General features: G+C 48.2%; 1 protein-coding gene across 2 annotated transcripts; it reads right to left on the bottom strand.

Moving 5' to 3' along the window:
- Positions 1-11005: 11005 nt before the first annotated feature.
- Positions 11006-22652, bottom strand: LOC103697569 (stem-specific protein TSJT1-like). Of its 2 annotated transcripts, none has more exons than XM_039128939.2 (4): positions 22372-22652; positions 13807-13972; positions 11538-11658; positions 11006-11431 (listed from the first exon to the last, which is right to left on the bottom strand). In XM_039128939.2, the coding sequence occupies exons 1-4, from the start codon at positions 22572-22574 to the stop codon at positions 11244-11246; spliced, it is 678 nt and encodes a 225-aa protein (XP_038984867.1). In that variant the 5' UTR covers positions 22575-22652; the 3' UTR covers positions 11006-11243. The 2 variants fall into 2 exon arrangements, with proteins under 2 accessions (XP_038984867.1, XP_038984866.1); XM_039128938.2 differs by having other exon boundaries at positions 13732-13972; positions 22372-22650.
- Between the last annotated feature and the right edge of the window lie 398 nt (positions 22653-23050).

Raw genomic sequence — 23050 nt, 5'->3', positions numbered from 1 at the left:
TCAAGGGGCAGCCGTAGTCTTCCTGGGCGCGCGTGCCGGTCACGTGGGGCGTGGTGGCTAAGTTCCCCCGTAACAGTAGCCCCCCACTTCCGAGCCTGGAACCAGGAGGGGAACGGGTGAAGGGAGTGACGCTTCGAGATTGCCGCCATCCCTCGGAAAGGCGCGCGCGCTCCGAGCTCCCCGCCTTCTTTATGGCGTATGGCGGTTGTCGCTGATCTGGCAGTCTGCGGATTTCGGCGGACATCCTTCCTTAATGGCGTCGATTCGCCTTCGGGGCGCGAACGATCCTTCGGCAGCCGGGCGTCCTCTGGCGTCACCGAGGCGTCACCCGCCTTTCCGCCTATTTGACCGGGGGCCCACCCCCGTCCGCCTTTCTCTTCACAGGCATCCTCGAGTTTCTCCCTTGTGCTGCTGCCGTTGCCGTCTTGAGGGGGTTGGTTGCCGAGGGCCGGCTCCCCCCGGTGGCTAGCCTTATTTCCGAGGATGCCTTGGTGAACGTCGGTCTGAGCTCGGTCCCCGCCGACCGTGAGCCCGCCACCACTTCTTCTTTTTTAGCCCTTTTCTTCTCTTTCGTTTCTTCTTTTTTTGTATGTTGGCGTTTTGCCATGTTGTATGGGTCTCGGCCCTGATGCAACGAAAGTTAATGCAAACAAAGTGTTTCTTCATTTCACTTTCGTCCTTCCTCTTTTTAACTCTTAGTAGCGTCTCGCCGACTCCTGACTCTTGAAGTTCCTCCGGCGCTAGGCCAGGCATCCGAGGGTTAGGCCTCAGGAAATTCTTCCGGCGCTAGGCCAGGCATCCGAGGGTTTGGCCTCAGGAAATTCTTCCGGCGCTAGGCCAGGCATCCGAGGGTTAGGCCTCAGGAAATTCTTCCGGCGCTAAGCCAGGCATCCGAGGGTTAGGCCTCAGGAAATTCTTCCGGCGCCAGGCCAGGCATCCGAGGGTTAGGCCTTAGGAAATTCTTCCGGCGCCAGGCCAGGCATCCGAGGGTTAGGCCTCAGGAAATTCTTCCGGCGCCAGGCCAGGCATCCGAGGGTTAGGCCTCAGGAAATTCTTCCGGCGCCAGGCCAGGCATCCGAGGGTTTGGCCTCAGGAAATTCTTCCGGCGCTAGGCCAGGCATCCGAGGGTTAGGCCTCAGGAAATTCTTCCGCTGGTCGGCCAAGGCTGGCGCAAGCCGAGGCGACCGGTCGGGGCTTCAGGCTAGTCTGCTCCCGGGATGATCATCGAGTTAGCCTGGCATCCGAGGGCCGAGCCTCGGGGAATTCCGCTCGTTGGTCGGCCAAGGCTGGCGCAAGCCGAGGCGACCGGTCGGGGCTTCAGGCTAGTCTGCTTCCGGGATGATCATCGGGTTAGCCTGGCATCTGAGGGCCGAGCCTCGGAGAATTCCGCTCGTTGGTCGACCAAGGCTGGCGCAAGCCGAGGCGACCGGTCGGGGCTTCAGGCTAGTCTGCTCCCGGGATGATCATCGGGTTAGCCTGGCATCCGAGGGCCGAGCCTCGGGGAATTCCGCTCGTTGGTCGGCTAAGGCTGGCGCAAGCCGAGGCGACCGGTCGGGGCTTCAGGCTAGTCTGCTCCCGGGATGATCATCGGGTTAGCCTGGCATCCGAGGGCCGAGCCTCGGGGAATTCCGCTCGTTGGTCGGCCAAGGCTGGCGCAAGCCGAGGCGACCGGTCGGGGCTTCAGGCTAGTCTGCTCCCGAGATGATCATCGGGTTAGCCTGGCATCCGAGGGCCGAGCCTCGGGGAATTCCGCTCGTTGGTCGGCCAAGGCTGGCGCAAGCCGAGGCGACCGGTCGGGGCTTCAGGCTAGTCTGCTCCCGGGATGATCATCGGGTTAGCCTGGCATCCGAGGGCCGAGCCTCGGAGAATTCCGCTCGTTGGTCGGCCAAGGCTGGCGCAAGCCGAGGCGACCGGTCGGGGCTTCAAGCTAGTCTGCTCCCGGGATGATCATCGGGTTAGCCTGGCATCCGAGGGCCGAGCCTCGGGGAATTCCGCTCGTTGGTCGGCCAAGGTTGGCGCAAGCCGAGGCGACCGGTCGGGGCTTCAGGCTAGTCTGCTCCCGGGATGATCATCGGGTTAGCCTGGCATCCGAGGGCCGAGCCTCGGGGAATTCCGCTCGTTGGTCGGCCAAGGCTGGCGCAAGCCGAGGCGACCGGTCGGGGCTTCAGGCTAGTCTGCTCCCGGGATGATCATCGGGTTAGCCTGGCATCCGAGGGCCGAGCCTCGGGGAATTCCGCTCGTTGGTCGGCCAAGGCTGGCGCAAGCCGAGGCGACCGGTCGGGGCTTCAGGCTAGTCTGCTCCCGGGATGATCATCGGGTTAGCCTGGCATCCGAGGGCCGAGCCTCGGAGAATTCCGCTCGTTGGTCGGCCAAGGCTGGCGCAAGCCGAGGCGACCGGTCGGGGCTTCAGGCTAGTCTGCTCCCGGGATGATCATCGGGTTAGCCTGGCATCCGAGGGCCGAGCCTCGGGGAATTCCGCTCGTTGGTCGGCCAAGGCTGGCGCAAGCCGAGGCGACCGGTCGGGGCTTCAGGCTAGTCTGCTCCCGGGATGATCATCGGGTTAGCCTGGCATCCGAGGGCCGAGCCTCGGGGAATTCCGCTCGTTGGTCGGCCAAGGCTGGCGCAAGCCGAGGCGACCGGTCGGGGCTTCAGGCTAGTCTGCTCCCGGGATGATCATCGGGTTAGCCTGGCATCCGAGGGCCGAGCCTCGGGGAATTCCGCTCGTTGGTCGGCCAAGGCTGGCGCAAGCCGAGGCGACCGGTCGGGGCTTCAGGCTAGTCTTCTCCCGGGATGATCATCGGGTTAGCCTGGCATCCGAGGGCCGAGCCTCGGGAAATTCCGCTCGTTGGTCGGCCAAGGCTGGCGCAAGCCGAGGCGACCGGTCGGGGCTTCAGGCTAGTCTGCTCCCGGGATGATCATCGGGTTAGCCTGGCATCCGAGGGCCGAGTCTCGAAGAATTCCGCTCGTTGGTCGCGCGCCTATCACTTGCCGCTCGACGGGGTTTCTCCGTGGCCAGCTGCGATCGAAACATTTCTCCTCCTCTCGAAGTGTCACCTGGGGAACACCAGAAGGCCATTAAATGCTAATTGAGGCGTTACCTGGGAAATCAGACCGGCCCGTTGCTGCTTGCGAGGAGTGCCAGTTAAGCGGCCGCGATACGCGCGTTCTTCGAGGCGGATGCGGCCTGGGCGCGTGCGGAGATACGTGGGCCGCGAGATACACGCCGCCCGGAGTGTCCTGCACGAAGAATGCAATTAAGGAGAACGACGCTTAGGGCTTCTGCGGGCTTCTTCCCTTTGAGGGTCGCTAGGAAACATTGCCGTGCGGTCGGTTGGTCACCTCGGACCTCCCCGATCCCGGCCGTCGTGGGGAACCGCATGAGCAAGTGGTACGTGGAGACCACCGCGCGAAGGGCATTCAGCCCGGGTCGTCCGAGGATAGCGTTGTAGGCCGAGGGAACACGGACGACCAAGAACCCGAGTCGCACCGTGGCTTCTGCGGGTGCGACGCCCGCAGTCACAGGCAGCTCAACGACACCTTCCACCGGGACAGCGTCACCGGTGAATCCTATGAGGGGGGTGGATATTTTGTGCAACAATTGTCTGGACAAGCCCAGCTTTTGGAAGGCCTCGTAAAACAAGATATCAGCTGAGCTTCCACTATCCACAAGAACACGCCTTACATCATAGTTTGCCATAGTGAGGGAGATCACCATGGCGTCATCATGGGGGGTCTGAACCCCCTTTACGTCCTCATCACAAAAGGTGATTACATTGCCGACCCTCTGCCTCTTTGCGACGGCCGCACCTGACGCCTCCGTCGAGCCCCCTGCGTTCCTCACGGGCCGGGGGCAGCCCCCAGTGATAGTGTGGATCACGCCCGCAACGGGTCGATTCTGCTCCCGAGGCTCCGGAGGAGCCGGGTCGGCCGGACGCGGGTCTGCGGGGGACGTCGGTCGCTCACATATCGACCGAGACGCCCCCGGCGGATGAGAGCCTCGATCTCGTCCCGAAGCTGGAAGCAGTCTTCTGTGTCGTGGCCGTGGTCTCGGTGGTACTCACAGTACGCCCGGGAGGGCCTCTTCCCAGGGATCTTCCGCATCTGTCTCGGGGCCGGGAGGTCCTCCCGCCCCTTGATCTCCATAAGGATCTGGGCCCGGGGAGTCAGGAGAGGGGTGTACCGGTTGAAACGTCGGGGCGGAGAACGAGGGCGTGGGGCGCCGTGGTTCTTCGCCGGCGACGGGCTTCTGCGCCGACGCTGGGGCGTCGGGCTCCTCCTCTGGCGTGTCTCTTTCCGCCTTTTCTTCCCAAGCTTTGGAGGGATCTCGGCGGCCTCCTTGCTCCGGTGGGCGGCCGCCTCCTCGGCGTCCGCATACTGGTTCGCCCGGGACAACAGCTCTGGAAAACTCCGCGGCAGGCGTTTGTCCAGGGAGAAGGTGAGTCTGCCCTTCCGGAAGCCACGCTTCAGGGCTGAAAGAGCTACCTCCTGACTCAGGTTCCGGACCTCCAGCGTAACCCTGTTGAATCGGGTAAGATAATCCCACAGGCTTTCTCCCTCGTTTTGCCGGACATCAAAGAGGGAGTCGGAGACCAGTCGCCGCCGGCTACTGACGGCGAAATGAGTGACGAAGAGGCGAGTGAACTGGTCGAAGGACCGGATTGAGTCAGCCTCCAGCCCGGCGAACCACGCCCTCGCCGGGCCACGGAGGGTTGCCGGGAAAGCCTTGCAGAGAAGGGGATCTGATGCTCCGTGGAGGAGCATAAGGGTCCTGAAACTCTCGACGTGATCCCGCGGGTCCGCCGCCCCGTCATAGGGCTCGATCGCCGGCATTTTGAACCCCGGCGGATTCGGGGTCCGCAGGATCCTCGAGGCAAGCGCCGGCTGGGAGGAGATCTCTAAGTCGGCGAAGGGATCTTTGGAATGGCCCTTCAGGACCTGGAGTTGTCGGTGGAGATCGTCCACCCGCCGGTCCAGGGAGCGCGACCGGTGGGTGGGAGACAAGGGGCGGCGAGAGGGGGACCGACTGGAGCGCGGGTTCCTCGAGGACTGGGGGGTCTGGGAACGCGCCCGGGCCCGCCTCTCGGACCCCGCGCAGCTCCGGCGGGAAGGTCCCGGCAAAATGGAGCGTGCTCGAGAATCCTCCTCGCGCCGGCGCTCCTCCCCATGGGAGAGGAAGGAGCGCGGGTTGAGGAGGACAGGCGAATGCTCAGGCAGCGGCGGCTCCTGAACCCGCTGCGGCGCCCGGGACATCGCATCCTGCAGATTCTGCACTGCCTCCGCGAGGGTGCGAACCTGCTGGGTTAGCTGGTCGAACTGGGCGGCTTCGACCGTCTGAACGAGCGGTGGGGAGGTGGAGTGTTGCTGAGAGTGTGTTGGAGATGCAGCGGCCCTCCGGCCAGAGGCGCGAGAGGCCCCGCGACCGGAAGCATTGGAAGCTCCACGACCACCTCGCCGTGCCATTACGATCGCTCTGAGATCCGGGCCCTTCCTCTAGCGCCAACTGTTGCTGGGGGTCCAAACCGAGAACGATTGGCACAGCGGTATGAACGGGGTTCCCTTGGAATTACTTCGGTTGCGCTCCACCTTCCGCCGGGAAATCTGCAAGCAAGCCTCGCACCACCACCGGGGTAGTGGGGGCCCTCCGACGATCAAGTTAGGGGAGATCGAAGGAGAAGAAGAGGTAGCAGGTAAGATAATACTCTGGAAAATCTTGCTTACCCTCCCCTTCCCCCCCAGCCGCATATATATCAGGCTGGGGGGTTTTTCTGGGGATTGGTCATCGTGTGGCACGATGGGGTTGCCACTGACATGGTCGTTACAGGGCGTCGTGGGGCAGCGCTGGGTACGGCCATGGCAGGGCGTAGTGGAGCTCCGCTTTGTACGGCTGTTACAGGAGATCGTGGGGCAGCGCCGGATACGGCCGTTGCAGGGAGTAGTGGAGCAGGGGGCCGCGGCGTGCCTCAGGGGAACAGTCTGTTGCTGTCAAGAGATTGCCGACTTGGGGTCGGATTGCTGGATCAAGGGGCACCCGACTCAGGGTCGGGCTGCGGAGCCGAAGATATCCGACCCGAGGTCGGATTGCTGGATCAAGGGGCAGCCGACTCGGGGTCGGGCTGCGGAGCCGAAGATATCCGACCCGAGGTCGGATTGCTGGATCAAGGGGCAGCCGTAGTCTTCCTGGGCGCGCGTGCCGGTCACGTGGGGCATGGTGGCTAAGTTCCCCCGTAACATATAGGTTTACAAACTATAATTTCAAAGAACAAATAAATCAATACACTTGAAAATATCATAAATAGAAATTGTGAAAAAATAATGAACATTTAAATATAATTGAGTGAGAGTAGGTGAGGATCCATAAGGTCAAAATATATTTGACTTGCCTTCTATAGAATATAGTGAGAGTAGGTGGCACGTGCCTCTCCAGGTTCCTATCTACTGTCAAGTCTTTCGGCAAGGAGTGTACTACTCTTTCGGGATAGCCAACTTGGCAAACCAAAGGTATATTTTTATGTAACAATATTAGTAGCAAAAATTATGCTAGTATATATTGTAATTAATATGGGCTAAATCTAATATGTCTCTCATAGGTCGACACACAGTAAGCATTTTGAAAAACTTTAAATTTGACAATTTTTGAATTCCTAATAGGATCCAAACAAAAAAAGAGATTACAGCATATTTGAATTTAGATAAAAAAAAGAAAGCTACGACAATCTCTTGAATTTTCACCTCCAAATCATAATGGATCCAAGCTCCCTCCTCTATATAAATAAGGCCAAGGGATTTCAAGAAAGAGGAGGAGAGGGAGGAATAGCTAGAGGCTCCCGAGCATAGATGGCAAGAAGCTCCCAAGGAGAGCCTCTCAAGCTCTTATGGCGTCTGTCGATGAGAGCCAGTTCACGCAACCTCAAAGACTAGAATGTGAGTCCTTGGAGACCAGGACACGTGACCTCCAACTATAGCCATGTCGAGCTCCAAATCCATGTATCCTCGAAGACTAAGACGTGAGTTCCTGAAAACTAGGATGCACAACTACTAACTAGAGCCTTACAGAACTCCCAAGTTGAGCTCCCAAACCGAGCTCTCAATCCACGCATCATTGAGGACCAAGACGTGGGTCCCTAGAGACTGGGACACAAATCCACCAACCAAAGCCATGCCAAGCTCCCACACTGTGCATCCTTGGAGACTAGGATGCATGTCTCTAAAGACCAAGACACGCTTCGGCTGACTAGAGCCATGCCAAGCTCCTAGGCCGAGGTTCCAGTCCATGCATCCTCGGAGGCTAGAACGCACGACTGCCGACCAGAGCCATACCGAGCTCCAAGTCCGCACTCCCAGTCAGCACATCCTTGGAGGCTAGGACACCGATCGCTGAAGATTGAGAAGCATAATCGTCAACTAGGGCCATGCCAAGCTCCTAATCAGTGCATCCTTGAAGACCAAGATACTGGTCCTTAAAGATCAGGACACACAACTTTCGACCAAAGCCATGCCGAGCTCTCAATCTACGCATTCTTGAAGACCAAGACACGAGTTCTTGAAGACTGAGATACACGACCGCCAACTAGAGCTATGCCAAGCTCTCAGTCCATGCATCATCGGAGATCAGGAAGCAAGTCCCTAGAGATCGGGACACGTGACCATCAACCAAAGCCATGCTAAGCTCCCAGGCCAAGCTCCCAAGCCGGGCTCCTAGTCCACTTATCCTCGAGGACTAGGATGCGAGTCCTTAAAGACCGAGATGCGTGACCGCTAACCAAAGCCATGCCGAGCTCCTAGTCTGCACATCCCTAGAGACCAGGATGTGAATCTTTAGAGACCGGGATGCGTGACCGCTGATTAGAGCCATGCCGAGCTCCTAGTCCATGATCCCAGTCTGCACTCTTAGTCCGCACATTCTCAGGGAGCAGAATGTAAGTCTCTAGAGATAAGGATGCATGGCCATCAACTAGAGCTAGGCCAAGCTCCCAATCTGCACTCCCAATCCACACATCCTCGGAGACTAGGATGTGAGTCCCTGGAGACCGAGATGTGCGTTCTCCAACCATAGCCATGCTGAGCTCCTAAGCTAAGCTCCCATGCAGAGCACTACAGGACGAGCTCCCATGTCGAGCACTTCAAGCAAAGCTTCCATGTCGAGCACTCTATGCTAGGCGCTCAAGGCCTCACGATTCAAAAAGATTACTCTACTTTGATGCTTCTTATTTTCTTGCTATTTCACTCTATTATTCCAAAGCACTGCCTGACTTAGTCATTGGAGAAGTTCTGGTTGGAGCCACCCCGATGGGCCTTTCTTCCTTTTGTGTACAAATCTGCAACTCTCCATGATAGTTGGCACTCTGTCTTCCACCATCATGGACTGAGCACGTTGATCTACGCCCTCCCCACTTCTGAATAATCATAACATAACCAGGCAAGATTTAGGCATCGACAATAATAGTGTAATAGTTGTCTACTTAATTTGTTAAAATATTACTTCTATAACATATATAGAAGAGAGAGGGAGAGAGAGATGAAAGGGATAGCACCTGTGAAATAATTCAATAGCTTTTTATTCTTCTCTTTGAAACTCACCCGGCCATGCAATATACATACATTATAATATTTATTTATATTTAAATATTATATATATATATGTACATGTACATACATACATACATACATACATCTATAATCTTATGTTCAAAGGCCCAATGCACAACTACAGCTGCAAGTATAGCAACTTAGGTCAGGAGGAGAGCAAAACCAATCCCAAATTGACTAGGAAAATTTTCAACATAGATCCAACTCCATTTTAATGGAAAACGCAGTCATCCTTGACTCAAAAACTTTCAAACTCAATAAAATTAAGCTCCCTGCACATGCACGTTTCTCTGTGCCTGATTGACCCTTGAACTCTAATCTTATCTTGTAAACAAGCAATCTGTATATGCTCATGTTCAGCTCAAATAAATTAGTTTGACTCAAGCTCTGCTAGTCTTGGAGCTTGATTTGCGTATATAACCTATTGTCAAGCATTTCTTTTTGATAGATAACATGGTTGAAAAGTCCACAAGGAACAAATAGGCATTTTCTCATCGCCTAGACGACAACGGCCGAGCTAGAGAACAAGCCCAAAGACCCACATACTGCCCATACCATCCAACCTAGACCACCATATAAAATGAGCCCACCTTAGCACTTAGGCCCTGTTTGATTGCTGCTGCCTGCTGGTAGTAGAGCTTTGATCAATTGAACTTTCGGAAATAGAACTTTTATATAGTAGAGCTTTGATGTTTATTGTTTGCTAACTACAATCCTAAAATATTATAGAACTTCAACACCTGTCTGCTAACCAAATTGTGAAAGTCATCAAATAACAATAAAGAGCATACCATGGTCCTTTCAATTTTTTAACTCTTTGTATTATCAAAAGCTGTTATTAAGATGTACTCGCGCTTATCACGATGGTCGACGTCCTTTAATGTTCGTGCTGGACCTTTAACCAGATCGCTGAGAGCTCGCAGAGAGCCAGGTCCATATTCATATATATGTTGATATATATGTGCTTCCCTCTTTGGATTATAGCAATCGTGATCATAGTTTTTTTGATGCTCCCTACGGCATGGTTTACTGCTCTGGATAATTTCTTCTGCTTATGTTGCCTCTGATGTCCTACTGCACTGAACTGTTCAGTTTTAATATTTAGTGGCATTTCTTGGTGCTTGCCATCTCTGACCGTCAAACATCTTACGTGTACGGCCCCATGTCATGATGCTTGTTTTATAGACTTCGTAGCACTTTAAGAGGCGATTGGTATGGGATCATCATCCTAAAATTAACGAGAATGTGAATGGAGATGATGAGATCATCATAATTAGTTGCATCATGATAATCCTATATGGCAGTAATTGAAAATCACCCGCACTCCTTAAATCACCGTAATGAGATGCCTGTCCTTAAGATCGAAAACTCAAGATCACCCGAGAGCAGTAATTTTGGATTAAAAGTTGAGACCAAAAATACCCTACAATATAGAAAAAAAAAAATTGACATATCAATATATCGTTAATATACTATGTCAATATATTGTATTATATTATATTATATTATATTATATACCTATATTATATTATATTATAATCTATTATTATTTATTATTCAATGATAATTTTAAATTATAGCAAAAATATATTCTTATATTTTATATTTATATAATGAAAGTATTTAATATATTACTTCTATTTGCCAAATTTTTAATCAAAATAATCAGTATTTAAAAAATAATATATTATAAATATATATAAAAATATTAATTCTATACTAGTAATTAATATATCTTTATAGAATTAATAATTTATAGAACTAATAAATATATTGTCATAAAATATATTTATTAAAAATATTAATATTTATTATAATATATTTTATATAATTAATCAATATATTTTTATGAAACATAAGGTATTATATGGTGAGTGACCTTTGATTTTTATGGAATATCAAATAGATTACTCATGGATACCCGAAAATCTGCGATCACTGGACCATAGTATACCAAATGCGATGATTTTAAACTATTGAAGATCAGATTATCCTGAAATAAAGATCAATGATGATCTAAAATCACCTCGATAATTCTATTCGGGTCCCGGACATGTATGAAAGAAAGAAGGGGAAATGGCTTACCAGCTAACAATTGGCCGCATCATCGCCTTTCACGTGAAGCAATAAAACCAGTTCTCATTCTCCGCCAGCCTCAGGCTGAGATGGAGTTGTGTCTGAGGAGTAGGTGGGCATGTTACCGTAAATAACAGAACTGGTTTGACCAGCCTTACTGCTGGATTTTTACCATAACAATTCCTCCTTACCTGCAATCATGCTTTGATGCATGGAAAAGTACAATTGCAAGACTATCTGATAATTTCTGAGTAACGATCACTGCATTCTAGGCTACCTGCTTACCTTGAGAAACACACCAAATGGAAACACTGAACTTACTGATACCAACACAAAGGACAGATTATGGCGGTAATGCTGGAATTTTATTTCCCACATGGATCTCTACATACGCTCAAAGGGGTCCAGAAGTCCATGACAGTTTTCATGCAATAAGAAGTCTCTCTGAGTTCAGCACAAGCAATTTATAAAGGATACAGGGTCGGCAAGTCGAGATAGGAGATGAATGTCTAAAAACATGGATCAATACACCAAGGGCTGAAAAACAAGAGAGAAGGGCCTCCTGAATGATGTTTGCGGAATTAATACTGAGAAGACCAATTCGCAGAACTGCCAACCCTGGGCATTCCAGTCTCCTTCTTAGCTTCAACATCAACCTTGTAGGTAGCCCCACAGATTTGACCTTCACTGTCAACCCTTGGCATTGCCTTGACCTCATTCAAAGGGTGCTCAAAACTCTGCAATCCCCCTGAAGTTGTAAAGAAGCAACCTGGCCAAGGCATCGGAAAAGAATGAGGATACACTGGAAAAGCCAAAAAGGATGTGTTCATCGTGTAAGAATTAAGAGGACTAAGATGCCATGCTTTGCGCATTGCCTTTAGGAAATGGTGCATATGATTTCCCACAGCCTTTCTTGACAATCTCCACATCATCAGAAAGTACAAGATGATCTTCGGAATCAGTTCCCCAGAAGAATGGAACACTCCCATCAGCATCCTGAAATGGGGAGAATTATGAGATACAGGATAATTTTTTACAGGAGGATGAGAGTTCATAAAACCATTGTTTAGATGTTAATATATCCGGTCAGGTTGATACGTGCACCTCATCTCAGTGCATGCAAATGAAATTTCTATTAATTTCAAAAGTGTCTTTCCTAACATTCAAAATCCCAAGTGGATTCAAGAATTTAATGATTGGATTGGAAATGTTTCTGATGTCTCAAACTGCAAATTCCTAGATAAAAATATCTATACTAAAGTATATGACCATTTTATCAACTTTGGCCATGTGTCATGCATGGTAAACAGATTTCCAAAATACAGTCATAGTGACAGGGATATACATAATAAAACTTACATGGATATGCATGTATAATTTGGAAAGACACATATGTATGTATGTATGTATGTAGAGAGAGACGGGTAAACTAGGATACATTCGAGTGAATGTATATATATATATAGAGAGAGAGAGAGGCCTCAGATCCAGCTAGGTCTAGATTGGATGATAGAGGCTCCACATCGATGATCAAAGCCGTTGGATCATACACTTGAACCGTTGCATTTTTTTGACTACTTGATGCATAGGCTAAGAGTCTTCAAATCACATGATTTTTTGTGAAAGCAATTTAGAGGCAGTAAATCGCATCCAATGGCTTATATCATCAATGTGGAACACAATAGTCCAATCTAGACTTGACTGGATTGAGTGGAAATCCAGATGAGTGTATCCAAGTCCAGCTACATATCTACACACACATATGTATTTGGGTATCCAACTAATACTATGAGTTTATTCAGTATAAACAAGTTCTTCATATCACATTAGAAGAACTTACACAAAATGACAGAATTCAATTGCAAGGATTTTTAAGTAAGAAAATGACAAGACAATCATTTGATAATAATCCAGGAATTACTGACTCATGGATAAGATCATTGAAAGAGGTGTTCACTGGTTCCATTCAGAACTTTAAAGAAGCCTTTTCACCTGCATTATCTCAATGACTTGACCAATTGTTCGGCACTTGGCATATTCATTTCTCATAACAATAATGAGACTGCTTACATACATGTACAAGCGTAAGTTCCTAAAATGAAACGAAGTCACACAAGTCACCATGACCTGGACACACTAGTCCATCAATTCATAGTTTCTATACCTAACCTAGCCCTAAATTGTGATTTAGGATAAACCAAATTGCATGCATATCTCTGCAACATGAGGAACTATATGCTTTGTATTGATAACTGATGCAAGATTGATGCTTGCTTGAAGCTTACACATCTACAATGGAGGTCAATGTAAGAGTGTGAACTTCAAATTTAAGAATAAACAAGATATAAATCATAGATGTAACAAGAATCTTCCCCCCATGTTTAAAGGTTCAAAATTATGAATTCTTTGCCATCTAGTATTAGTAAGGGAAAACTTTTATTGACAGAAGCTTTTTTCCAATCAACACTTAACTTATAAGAACAGATCAAAAAGTAGGAAATAACAGCAGTGTCAGAATAGCATTAGACCATAGTGTTTATATATTACCGTGGCATAAGGAAACTAAAAAAGCAGGCGGCCAAAAAAGCAAAGAAGACAAAAGCATACAACTAAATCATGTATAACCATGCTAGAGAAGTAAAAGCGTTCCGATGTCAAATGTTGAAGATCATGGAATGAGCGAACTGCATTAATGAAAAGGAAAACTTTCGCTTTTCATTTTTTTCTAAAAATTGGTGAAGAATCCCTGAAATAATTCATGAGTGGGGGAGGATCTACACTTCCATTTAGGGCCCTAAAAATTACAGATAAAATGGATGCCCATTGGCCAAGGATTATGAAAATGGAATGCAACCAACCTTGCACTTATTATGCCCTCTATTAGCCTCCCTCAAAATTCTATGCAGTTCTTTTGAACCTAATACTTTGATATTGCCATCCCATTCAGTTATTTTGAACCTAATACTTTGATATTGCTATCCCATTGCACCCCATTGTTAACTGTTTTCGGACTCTTATGGTTCTATGAGATAATGATAAAAGGAGAGAAAGCCAATTGGGATTACTCACAGCAGCTATGAAGGTACATTTTGATGAGATGTCAAACAGAACAAATGCAAATTTCCCATTCAGATCTCTCACAACCTGGCTTGCAGGGAAAGGTCCTCTGTCTCTTAATGTTCTGTATGCTTCTATTACGATGATTGCTTCATTGGCAGTCTTTCCCAGTCCATACTGTTGCTTCAAAAGAGCAATGTTCTCAATATGTCCTTGGAACAAGCAAAATATGTCATTCATGACAGTAAACAATCTGCAAACATGTATTAAGTAACGAAATAAGACATTGAAGAGATCACTAAATTGCAGTCAATGATAATGGCCAAAAGCAGGAAATATAAGTCTTTCATGATAGAAGAACCTTCATAAATCAAATAAAGAAAAGCAAAGTAATACTGAACTTAATTTTTTTAAAAAAGAAAAGAAAACAAATCTTAATGAAGGATGAAACAGCAGATGAATTTTGGCTTTCATCAACAAATGCACCATTATCTGCAAAGAAGAGAGGAACTACTGTGGACAGACAACTTTTACATTAATACAAACTAGTGTGTGACATGTGCTTTGCATGTGATTTAGATGAGATAAAGGATGAAAGACTTGTTTGGGAGCCATGCAATAGAATAGACAAAAAAAGTTCTGTAGTTGGTGAGCACCTAGACTTGCTGTACAGGTACCAGGTACTGTCTCAGTACCTTATGACACAATATGGCATGCCTAGCACAGTAAGGTACACCTCTCATATAAGCACAGGTTCAGGAGATCCATGTATCACACCTCATACGCCTCGGAACCGGCCACAGCCAACATTGTCACGCCCCGGACCCGGATTTGTGACACGGCCGTGCTATTGCCGACCATCACCCACAATAGCACGCAGCCTCATACATGGGTAACAGGGTAGTCAAACCAGTCAAACTTTCATATATTAAAGCATTTTTAGTGCACATGCTCAGTGGTACAAAATACAGAGCTTCTACATATTTTATGTATACAAAAGTATATTTGTTTCACCCCAAAAAGGAGAAGCCCTAATACAAAAGAAAAAGTCTCTGGCAGCTATCAGTGGTGAGGATCTGAAAGAAAATACCAATAAAATAGTATGAGCTACACGGCTTAGTAAGTAATCCTGCATAATCTTAACGGATCAATTAATATGTTGTCTATCAATTTATCATGACAAAATATTCGTACTGAATCAATAATCATATTATGTATGCTATCAAAAATCTTCATGTAAATATACACTGTAGGATTGTATGCCGGCATGCCGTGGTTTACGTCCTCTGATGCTACGGCAGAGTCATTATCAGCCACTGGCGGGGCGAGCTCAGTTATTATACAACCACTGGCGGGGCGAGCTCAATTACATTCAGCCGTAGCATCTAAGAGTCCATACATAGTATTTCTTGCAAGTGGTACACTTAGCTAGAGGCAATTCAATTCATCATCTTATACTATAATTACTATATTAAGTGAAATTATGGTAACGAAATTCCAATCAACATATATGCATATTATTTTAAAATCTATATAAGCATGATGTATGCATAACCATAATTTCTATAACTAAAACATACCACTTGTATACATGATCCATGATAAGATCAAGACAAGTTACATACATGACCCATAGAAGGTTGGGACAGGTTACTTACCGTAATTCGCTTTCCCACGTTTGATCAGTCCAGATGACGGATCCTTAATCACCTTGCACAACATCATAGGGATCACATTATTCTCCGTTTGTTTAATACATAATTTCTCAGTTAAAATTATGAGTTTACTTGTTTGGATCCCATCTAAGGATTTGGCCCAAGTCCAATTTATCCACGTTGGAGCCTTCTAATTTGGTCAATAGGCTTAATCCCAAGTTAAATTTTGGGTTTAGAGTTAATGTGGCCCATTTGGGCTTGTGCTAGGGTCAGCCTGTAGCCGATTAGGCCTCTGGTTAATTGAATTGGGCTTGAATTGAGTCTTAGTTGGGTCTGCTGGGACTAACCCAGCCTAATTGGGTTCGGACCCAGTTCAAATTGGGCTAGATTTGGTTCAATTTTATAGTTTGAGCTCGTCCAGACTTAGCCCAATCTGTTTGGGCTCGGGTTTAGTCAAATTTGGCTAAACCCATTTTTTTTTCTTTTTCCTTCTTTTCTTTTTCTTTCTTTTTTCTTTTCTTCTCTGTTTCTTTTCTTCTCCTTCCCGAAGCTTCCTCTCCTCCCTTCTTCTCTTTGATCCCGATCTCCCCTTCCTCTTCTCCTCTCCTCTCCTACGAAGGGAGGACGACAGTCTCCTCCTCACAGGCAGGAGATCGGACCGTGATCGGCGGCGCTCGCGGCCGAGCTCTCGGCTTCCCCGGCCGAGCCCGCGGCACCCTCGGCCGCACCTGAGGCCGATGCCCGTGCCGACGATGCTCGCGGCCGAAGCCGATAGCCGCCGCACGCGACGACGAACCGGTGAGCCCCCTCTTCCTCTTTTTCTCTTTCTTTCTTTCTTTCCTTCTTCTTATCTTCGGTCTCCCTTCTCAAACCTCCCATATTCCCTCTCGCTCCCAAGCCCTCTCTCTATTCTTCTCTCATGAAGGAAGAAAGGCGAGCTTGGGAGGGCCGGGCCACGGCCGGCAACGCCTGAGGCCAAGCCTGCTGCCTGCGGCCGAGCCGAGGCCGGCGGCTCCTGCGACGTCTGAGGACATTCCCCACAACGCCGGCGACCGCACACAGGTGAGCCCATCTTCCCTCTCTTCTTTCTTTCTTTTCTTTCCTCCCTTCTCTTCACCGAGACCCTCTACCCCGTAGAAGGTAAAGAGGGAAAACGGAACTCCGGCCCGACTGCCGCCCCCGCCCGAGAGCCGGTAACGGCTGTAGAGCCGTGGAGTCCCTTCTCTATTCTATTTTGAAAACAGGGGAGGTGAAAACAGGAAAATGATATGATCAAGGCTTATCGGACTCCGAGAATGAACGGCAACAATCCTTGCTCTGGCTTCGCTGGTTCAAAAACTCCCTCAAGAAGAAGGAGAAGTATGGTAAGGGCTAGAAGAGGTCCTTAAGCGGGGGTAACCACTGTAGCTGGGGTGAGGCGTCACCCCCAATTTCCCCCATAGAGGGTCTAACAGCAGGGCCCTCCTCTTATTTCCACCTGGCCCTAGTCACTTCCATGCACATGCATGAGGTGGCAGCCATCAAATGGGCTGCCAACAATGGGCTCTAGTTAGCCCATTAGGCGTCCTGGCCCAATGCTCAAGTACGGGCCTACAAAAAATCAGGCCCAACACCCCTGACTGGGCCTCAAAAGTATTGGGCCCAGTTGGTTTTGGGCCCGGACATTACATCCTCCCCCCTTAAATAAATTTCGTCCTCGAAATTAAATATACCCCAGGTGGACCGATGTAGCGAGGACTCATTTTGCCGTGTTGCCCGAATCAGGCAACACTCTTCGAAAAGGACATTTTTAGATAGACAAAGTTTCCCTCCAAAAATTCCAGTTCCCATAACTTAGCAAGAATCGCCCGGTAGGGGCCTTGAAGATGGGTCCCTCTCCTAAAATCAATGGTGAATTCGATTTCTCAACCAGGGGGTAATCCCGATAATTCATCAGGATAAATATCCGAGTTCCCTGAGTACTGGAATACTTACCAGTTTGATCTCCTTTTGTGTATCTGTTGCACAGGCCGGATAAGCCGTACACCCCTTCCTTAGCGCCTTGGCGGCTCTCAAGGCAGAAATAAAATGCAGTGTAATTGTCTAGAAAACTAACTAATATGAAGGAATGCGTAGAACCAAAATTAAACAGAGTAGAGGCATCACTCGAGTTGACTGGTAGTGTACCTGTCACCACTCTTTCGCTCGCACTGGCATTTTGACGAGTCAGCGCGAATACTCTGGGATTGTTCCTCGGTCCTTGGTCTTCAGGCGCAGAAAATCTGGGCTCCTTCCTCACTCGGTTCGGGCAGTCACGCGCCATGTGTCCCACCTGCCCACAGTTAAAACATGCCCCAATTTTCTTTAAACAAGGCCCACCATGGAATCTGCGACAGTTAGGGCATGGCCCGTTCTACCTCTTCTGGGCCTGAGGATTTTTTGACCTATCATTTTGGCTTTCAGCTGGCCCGGGTCTCTTCATATCGCCTTTTTCTCTTTCCGACCTATCCAACTCGGCTTCCACCTTTAAAGCTCGATCCAGAGCATCCCGGTAGTTTATAAAGAGGTGTGAGGATAATCGGGATCTGATTTTGCATTTCAGCCCCTGCTCAAACCGATTCGCTTTACTCGTCTCATCTTCTATAAACTGGGGGCAAAATCGGCCCAGCTCATTAAACTTGTTGGCGTACTCCAGGACAGTCATGTACTTGGACTGAGCCAGTGATAGGAACTCGTTTTGTTTTGCCTGCCCGACTGCATCCGGAAAGTATTGAGTATAAAATAATTTCTTAAATTCTCCCCAGGTCATCCTATTGATATCATAGTCTCTACGACAGTCCACCAAAACTCCGTGTTTCCCTTCAACATAGGGATGGCTAGTCCAACTTTTACTTCCTCAGAAAATTGGAGTGCTCGATACATCTTTTCCATCTTCCGAATCCAGGTCTCGGCTGCCACAGGGTCCGATCCACCGTCAAACTGTGGTGGGTTCAGCCTGCGGAACCTCTCATAATGAGATTCCATCAGTTGTACAGGCCTGACAGTCCACTGCATTTATTGTTGCTGAAGCAGTTGTGCAATTATCTGGTATAACCCTGCCAGGTCTGCTTGCGTTGCCACAGGGTCTGGGGTGTGTGCCCATGATTGTATACTAGGGTTTGGAGAAAGTGCTCCCATATCTCCTTCGTTCTCCATGTTCCTTATAGCTACCTAGCAGTCACAAGTTTAGGATGAGACTGAAATAAATTCCTTTCTTCGACTAATGTATTATGACACTCTTAATATATTATGATAATCTTAACTACCCATTACCCCTGATTTTTACGGTTATAGTCTTGTTAAACCTAAAGCTCTGATACCACCGCATGGCACGCTCCGGACCCGGATCCGTGACACGGCCGTGTTATTGCCGACCACCACCCACAATAGCACACAGCCTCATACATGGGTAAAAGGATAGTCAAACCAATCAAACTTTCATATATTAAAGCATTTTTAGTACACATGCTCAGTGGTACAAAATACAGAGCTTCTACATATTTTATGTATACAAAAGTATATTTGTTTCACCTCAAAAGGGAGAAGCTCCGATACAAAAGAAAAAGTCTCTAGCAGCTATCAGTGGTGAGGATCTGAAAGAAAATACCAATAAAATGGTATGGGCTACACCGCTCAGTAAGTAATCCTGCATAATCTTAACGAATCAATTAATATGCCGAACATGTTTAAATAGGGTTTGAGAAGCTGACATGTATGCTGTCTATCAATTTATCATGATAAAATATTCATACTGAATCAATAATCATGTTATGTATGTTATCAAAAATCTTCATGTAAATATACACTGTAGGATCGTATACCGGCATGCCGTGGTTTACGCCCTCTGATGCTACGGCAGAGTCATTATCGGCCACTGGCGGGGCGAGCTCAGTTATTATGCGGCCACTGGCAGGGCGAGCTCAGTTACATTCAGCCGTAGCATCTAAGAGTCCATATATAGTATTTCTTGCAAGTGGCACACTTAGCTAGAGGCAATTCAATTCATCATCTTATACTATAATTACTATATTAAGTGCAATTATGGTAACGAAATTCCAATCATCATATATGCATAATATTTTAAAATCTGTATAAGCATGATGTATGCATAACCATAATTTCTATAACTAAAACATACCACTTGTATACATGATCCATGATAAGATCAAGACAAGTTACATACATGACCCATAGAAGCTTGGGACAGGTTATTTACCGTAATCCGCTTTCCCACGTTTGACCAGTTCAGATGACGGATCCTTAATCACCTTGCACAACATCATAAGGATCACATTATTCTCCGTTTGTTTAATACATAATTTCTCAGTTAAAATTATGAGTTTACTTGTTTGGATCCCATCCAAGAATTTGGCCCAAGTCCAATTTACCCACGTTGGAGCCTTCTAATTTCGTCAATAGGCTTAATCCCAAGTTAAATTTTGGGTTTAGAGTTAATGTGGCCCATTTGGGCCTGTGCCAGGGTCAGCCTGTAGCCGATTAGGCCTCTGGTTAATTGAATTGGGCTTGAATTGAGTCTTAGTTGGGTCTGCTGGGACTAACCCAGCCTAATTGAGTTCGGACCCAGTTCAAATTGGGCTAGATTTGGTTCAATTTTATAGTTTGGGCTCGTCCAGACTTAGCTCAATCTGTTTGAGCTCGAGTTTAGTCAAATTTGGCTAAACCCATTTTTTTTTCTTTTTCCTTCTTTTCTTTTTCTTTCCTTTTTCTTTTCTTCTCTGTTTCTTTTCTTCTCCTTCCCGAAGCTTCCTCTCCTCCCTTCTTCTCTTTCATCCCGATCTCCCCTTCCTCTTCTCCTCTCCTCTCCAGCGAAGGGAGGACGACGGTCTCCTCCTCACGGGGAGGTCGGACCGCGATCGGCGGCGCTCGCGGCCGAGCTCTCGGCTTCCCCGGCCGAGCCCGCGGCACCCTCGGCCACGCCTGAGGCCGATGCCCGTGCCGGCGACGCTCACAGCCGAAGCCAATGGCCACCGCACGCGACGACGAATCGATGAGTCCCCTTTTCCTCTTTTTCTCTCTTTCTTTCTTTCTTTCCTTCCTTCTTCTTATCTTTGGTCTCCCTTCTCAAACCTCCCATATCCCCTCTCGCTCCCAAGCCCTCCCCTTTCCTCTCTCTATTCTTCTCTCGTGAAGGAAGAAAGGCGAGCTTGGGAGGGCCGGGCCACGGCCGGCGACACCTGAGGCCGAGCCTGCTGCCTGCGGCCGAGCCGAGGCCGGCGGCTCCTGCGACGCCTGTGGCCGTTCCCCACGACGCCGGCGACCGCACACAGGTGAGCCCATCTTCCCTCTCTTCTTTCTTTCTCTCTTTCTTTCTTTTCTTTCCTCCCTTCTTCTCTTCACCGAGACACTCTGCCCCATAGAAGGTAAAGAGGGGAAACGGGACTCCGGCCCGACTGCCGCCCCCGCCTGAGAGCCGGTAATGGCTGTGGAGCTGTGGAGTCCCTTCTCTATTCTATTTGAAAACAGGAGAGGTGAAAGCAGGAAAATGATATGATCAAGGCTTACCGAACTCCGGCAATGAACGGCAACAGTCCTTGCTCCGGCTTCTCTGGTTCAAAAACTCCCTCAAGAAGAAGGAGAAGTACGGTAAGGGCTAGAAGAGGTCCTTAAGCGGGGGTAACCACTGCAGCCGGGGTGAGGTGTCACCCCCAGCTTCCCCCGTGGAGGGTCTAACAGCAGGGCCCTTCTCTTATTTCCACCTGGCCCTAGTCACTTCCATGCACATAGCATGAGGTGGCAGCCATCAAATTGGCTGCCAACAATGGGCTCTAGTTGGCCCATTAGGCGTCCTGGCCCAATGCTCAAGTACGGGCCTACAAAAAATCTGGCCCAACACCCCTGACTGGGCCTCAAAAGTATTGGGCCCAGTTGGTTTTGGGCCCGGACATTACAAACATGGCAGATCAACCAATCAGAGCTTGACATGAAACCTCCGACCAACCAGTCAAAACCCGCCATGTGGCCAACCCTAGAGGCACATGGAGAGAAATTTAAATTTTAAACTCTCCTCCCAGCTGACGACGTTTCGGCCATGATTGTGAATGATTTCCATAATTGGGCGATGAATGAGTATGATGTGCGGACGAAACGCCTGCTTATGCCCTTCGGGACATGCAATCAATTACCAAATATGACCGATTCACACTCCCAAACTCTCCAATGACGAGCACCGACCCCAATCTATATAAACCATGCATGGAGGGAAAAATAAGTACACAACAATGATCTGCATCTGTTTAAAACTTCTCAGTTTTTTAAGAGGGCTTTCTCAATTAAGTTATGCTCTGCAATGGAGCCCATTTTGATGGGGAAAGGTTTGGGTGATGATAATGAACATGATTAGCTACTTTATCATCCTGCTCAAAGCAACATCTTCCTTAAAATTCATTATTAACTCAGTCCTAGAGATAAGAATGCTCATATGAATTTCTGTAAATCCTAGAGATGAGTTAAACAATGAACAAAGTTTTAGCATGTCTTAAAACTCCTTCTGTCATTCTTATTCTTCTAAAAATTTCTCATATATTGCCCATTTTGGGCGAAACCACAACTGTTTCGGTTTTCCAAACAAGTCTCAAAGAAAAAAAAAAAACCAGTTGGAACACATAAGCACACAAAAATATGCAAGAGGCTTGCTTGCAAAAATTCCAAAAAAAAAATCAAGATCTTCGCTGAGTTTTCCCAGAAGCAAAACTGTCAACATTTGATCCCGTCTCCTTAACTCGCAGAGTAAGCCTCAACTATTTCTAAGTCAGAACAATTAAGAAACAAGAATTATAAACTGTCAAAACAGAATATCAATAGAAAGAAATAATGAACTCAGAATAATCCTTAGACAACGCACGCAAAAAGTGGATCTCAGTGGGGAAACAAAAACTAAGACTAAACAAGAAAATTACGCACTAAATCTACAAAGAAGTTAAAAAGCGCTGAAGAAAAAGAAGAGTGATCGGATTTCGACCTCGGGAGGAAGGGGTTCTGCTTCTCATCGGAGAAGGCCAAAGCGCCGGCAGAGGAACCGAGGTGTATGGTCACCGCTCCCTCATGCGCCGCCGCGAAGTGCTCCAGTAAAGGGCGCACCCCTCCCCCACCACCATCCTCCGCCGCCGGGCTCCGCAGACCCTCCGGGCTCTTCGCCACCGACCGATCGAATACCGCCAGCATCTCCACCGTCCGATGCCTCTGTCTCCGACTTTCTCTCTCCGATGCCACGCTATTCTCACCGGGAGAGGGAGGGGAACGAGAAGTTGGATTTAATGACTTACAATTTTGAAAATACCCTCGGTCGGTGAGAAAATTACTGATTTGGTACACCAGCTAAGGCGCAATAATGAAGATGGTAGGGGTTACCTTTGGAAGGATGCGAGGGATCCGTGGGCTCCGTTCTGTGTCAACTGAGACTGCTTTTTCCACCAAATATTGAGACATGAACCCGTGGCAATTCAAAAGTCCAAGGTACTTAACTCATAGGATCGTTGTGGGTTCCAAAGTGGGTGTAATCATTTCCATTTCGAGGCCTCGGAGTAATAGGAGGGTAGTTTAGAAAATTTGGCAAAGAGTAAAAAGTCGGTGCCTGATTGCTGTTATCCAGGTATTTTATCCCGGCCTCGTCGCTGGTGCAAGGTGGTGGCATGAGCATG

This window comes from Phoenix dactylifera, chromosome 5 (genome assembly GCF_051530095.1).
Source record: "Phoenix dactylifera cultivar Ajwa chromosome 5, Ajwa_hap1_PhDact_Kaust_v1.1, whole genome shotgun sequence".
Taxonomy (NCBI): Eukaryota; Viridiplantae; Streptophyta; class Magnoliopsida; order Arecales; family Arecaceae; genus Phoenix; species Phoenix dactylifera.
This window is presented reverse-complemented; position numbering and strand designations above follow the sequence as displayed.

Coding starts and splice junctions, on each gene's coding strand:
- LOC103697569 (XM_039128938.2), bottom strand. CDS start 22,574: ATGCTGGCGGTATTCGATCGGTCGGTGGCGAAGAGCCCGGAGGGTCTG. Junction 11,659..13,731: donor AATGTACCTTCATAGCTGCT/GTGAGTAATCCC, acceptor TCCCCATTTCAG/GATGCTGATGGGAGTGTTCC. Junction 11,432..11,537: donor ATATGCACCATTTCCTAAAG/GCAATGCGCAAA, acceptor TGCCTTGGCCAG/GTTGCTTCTTTACAACTTCA.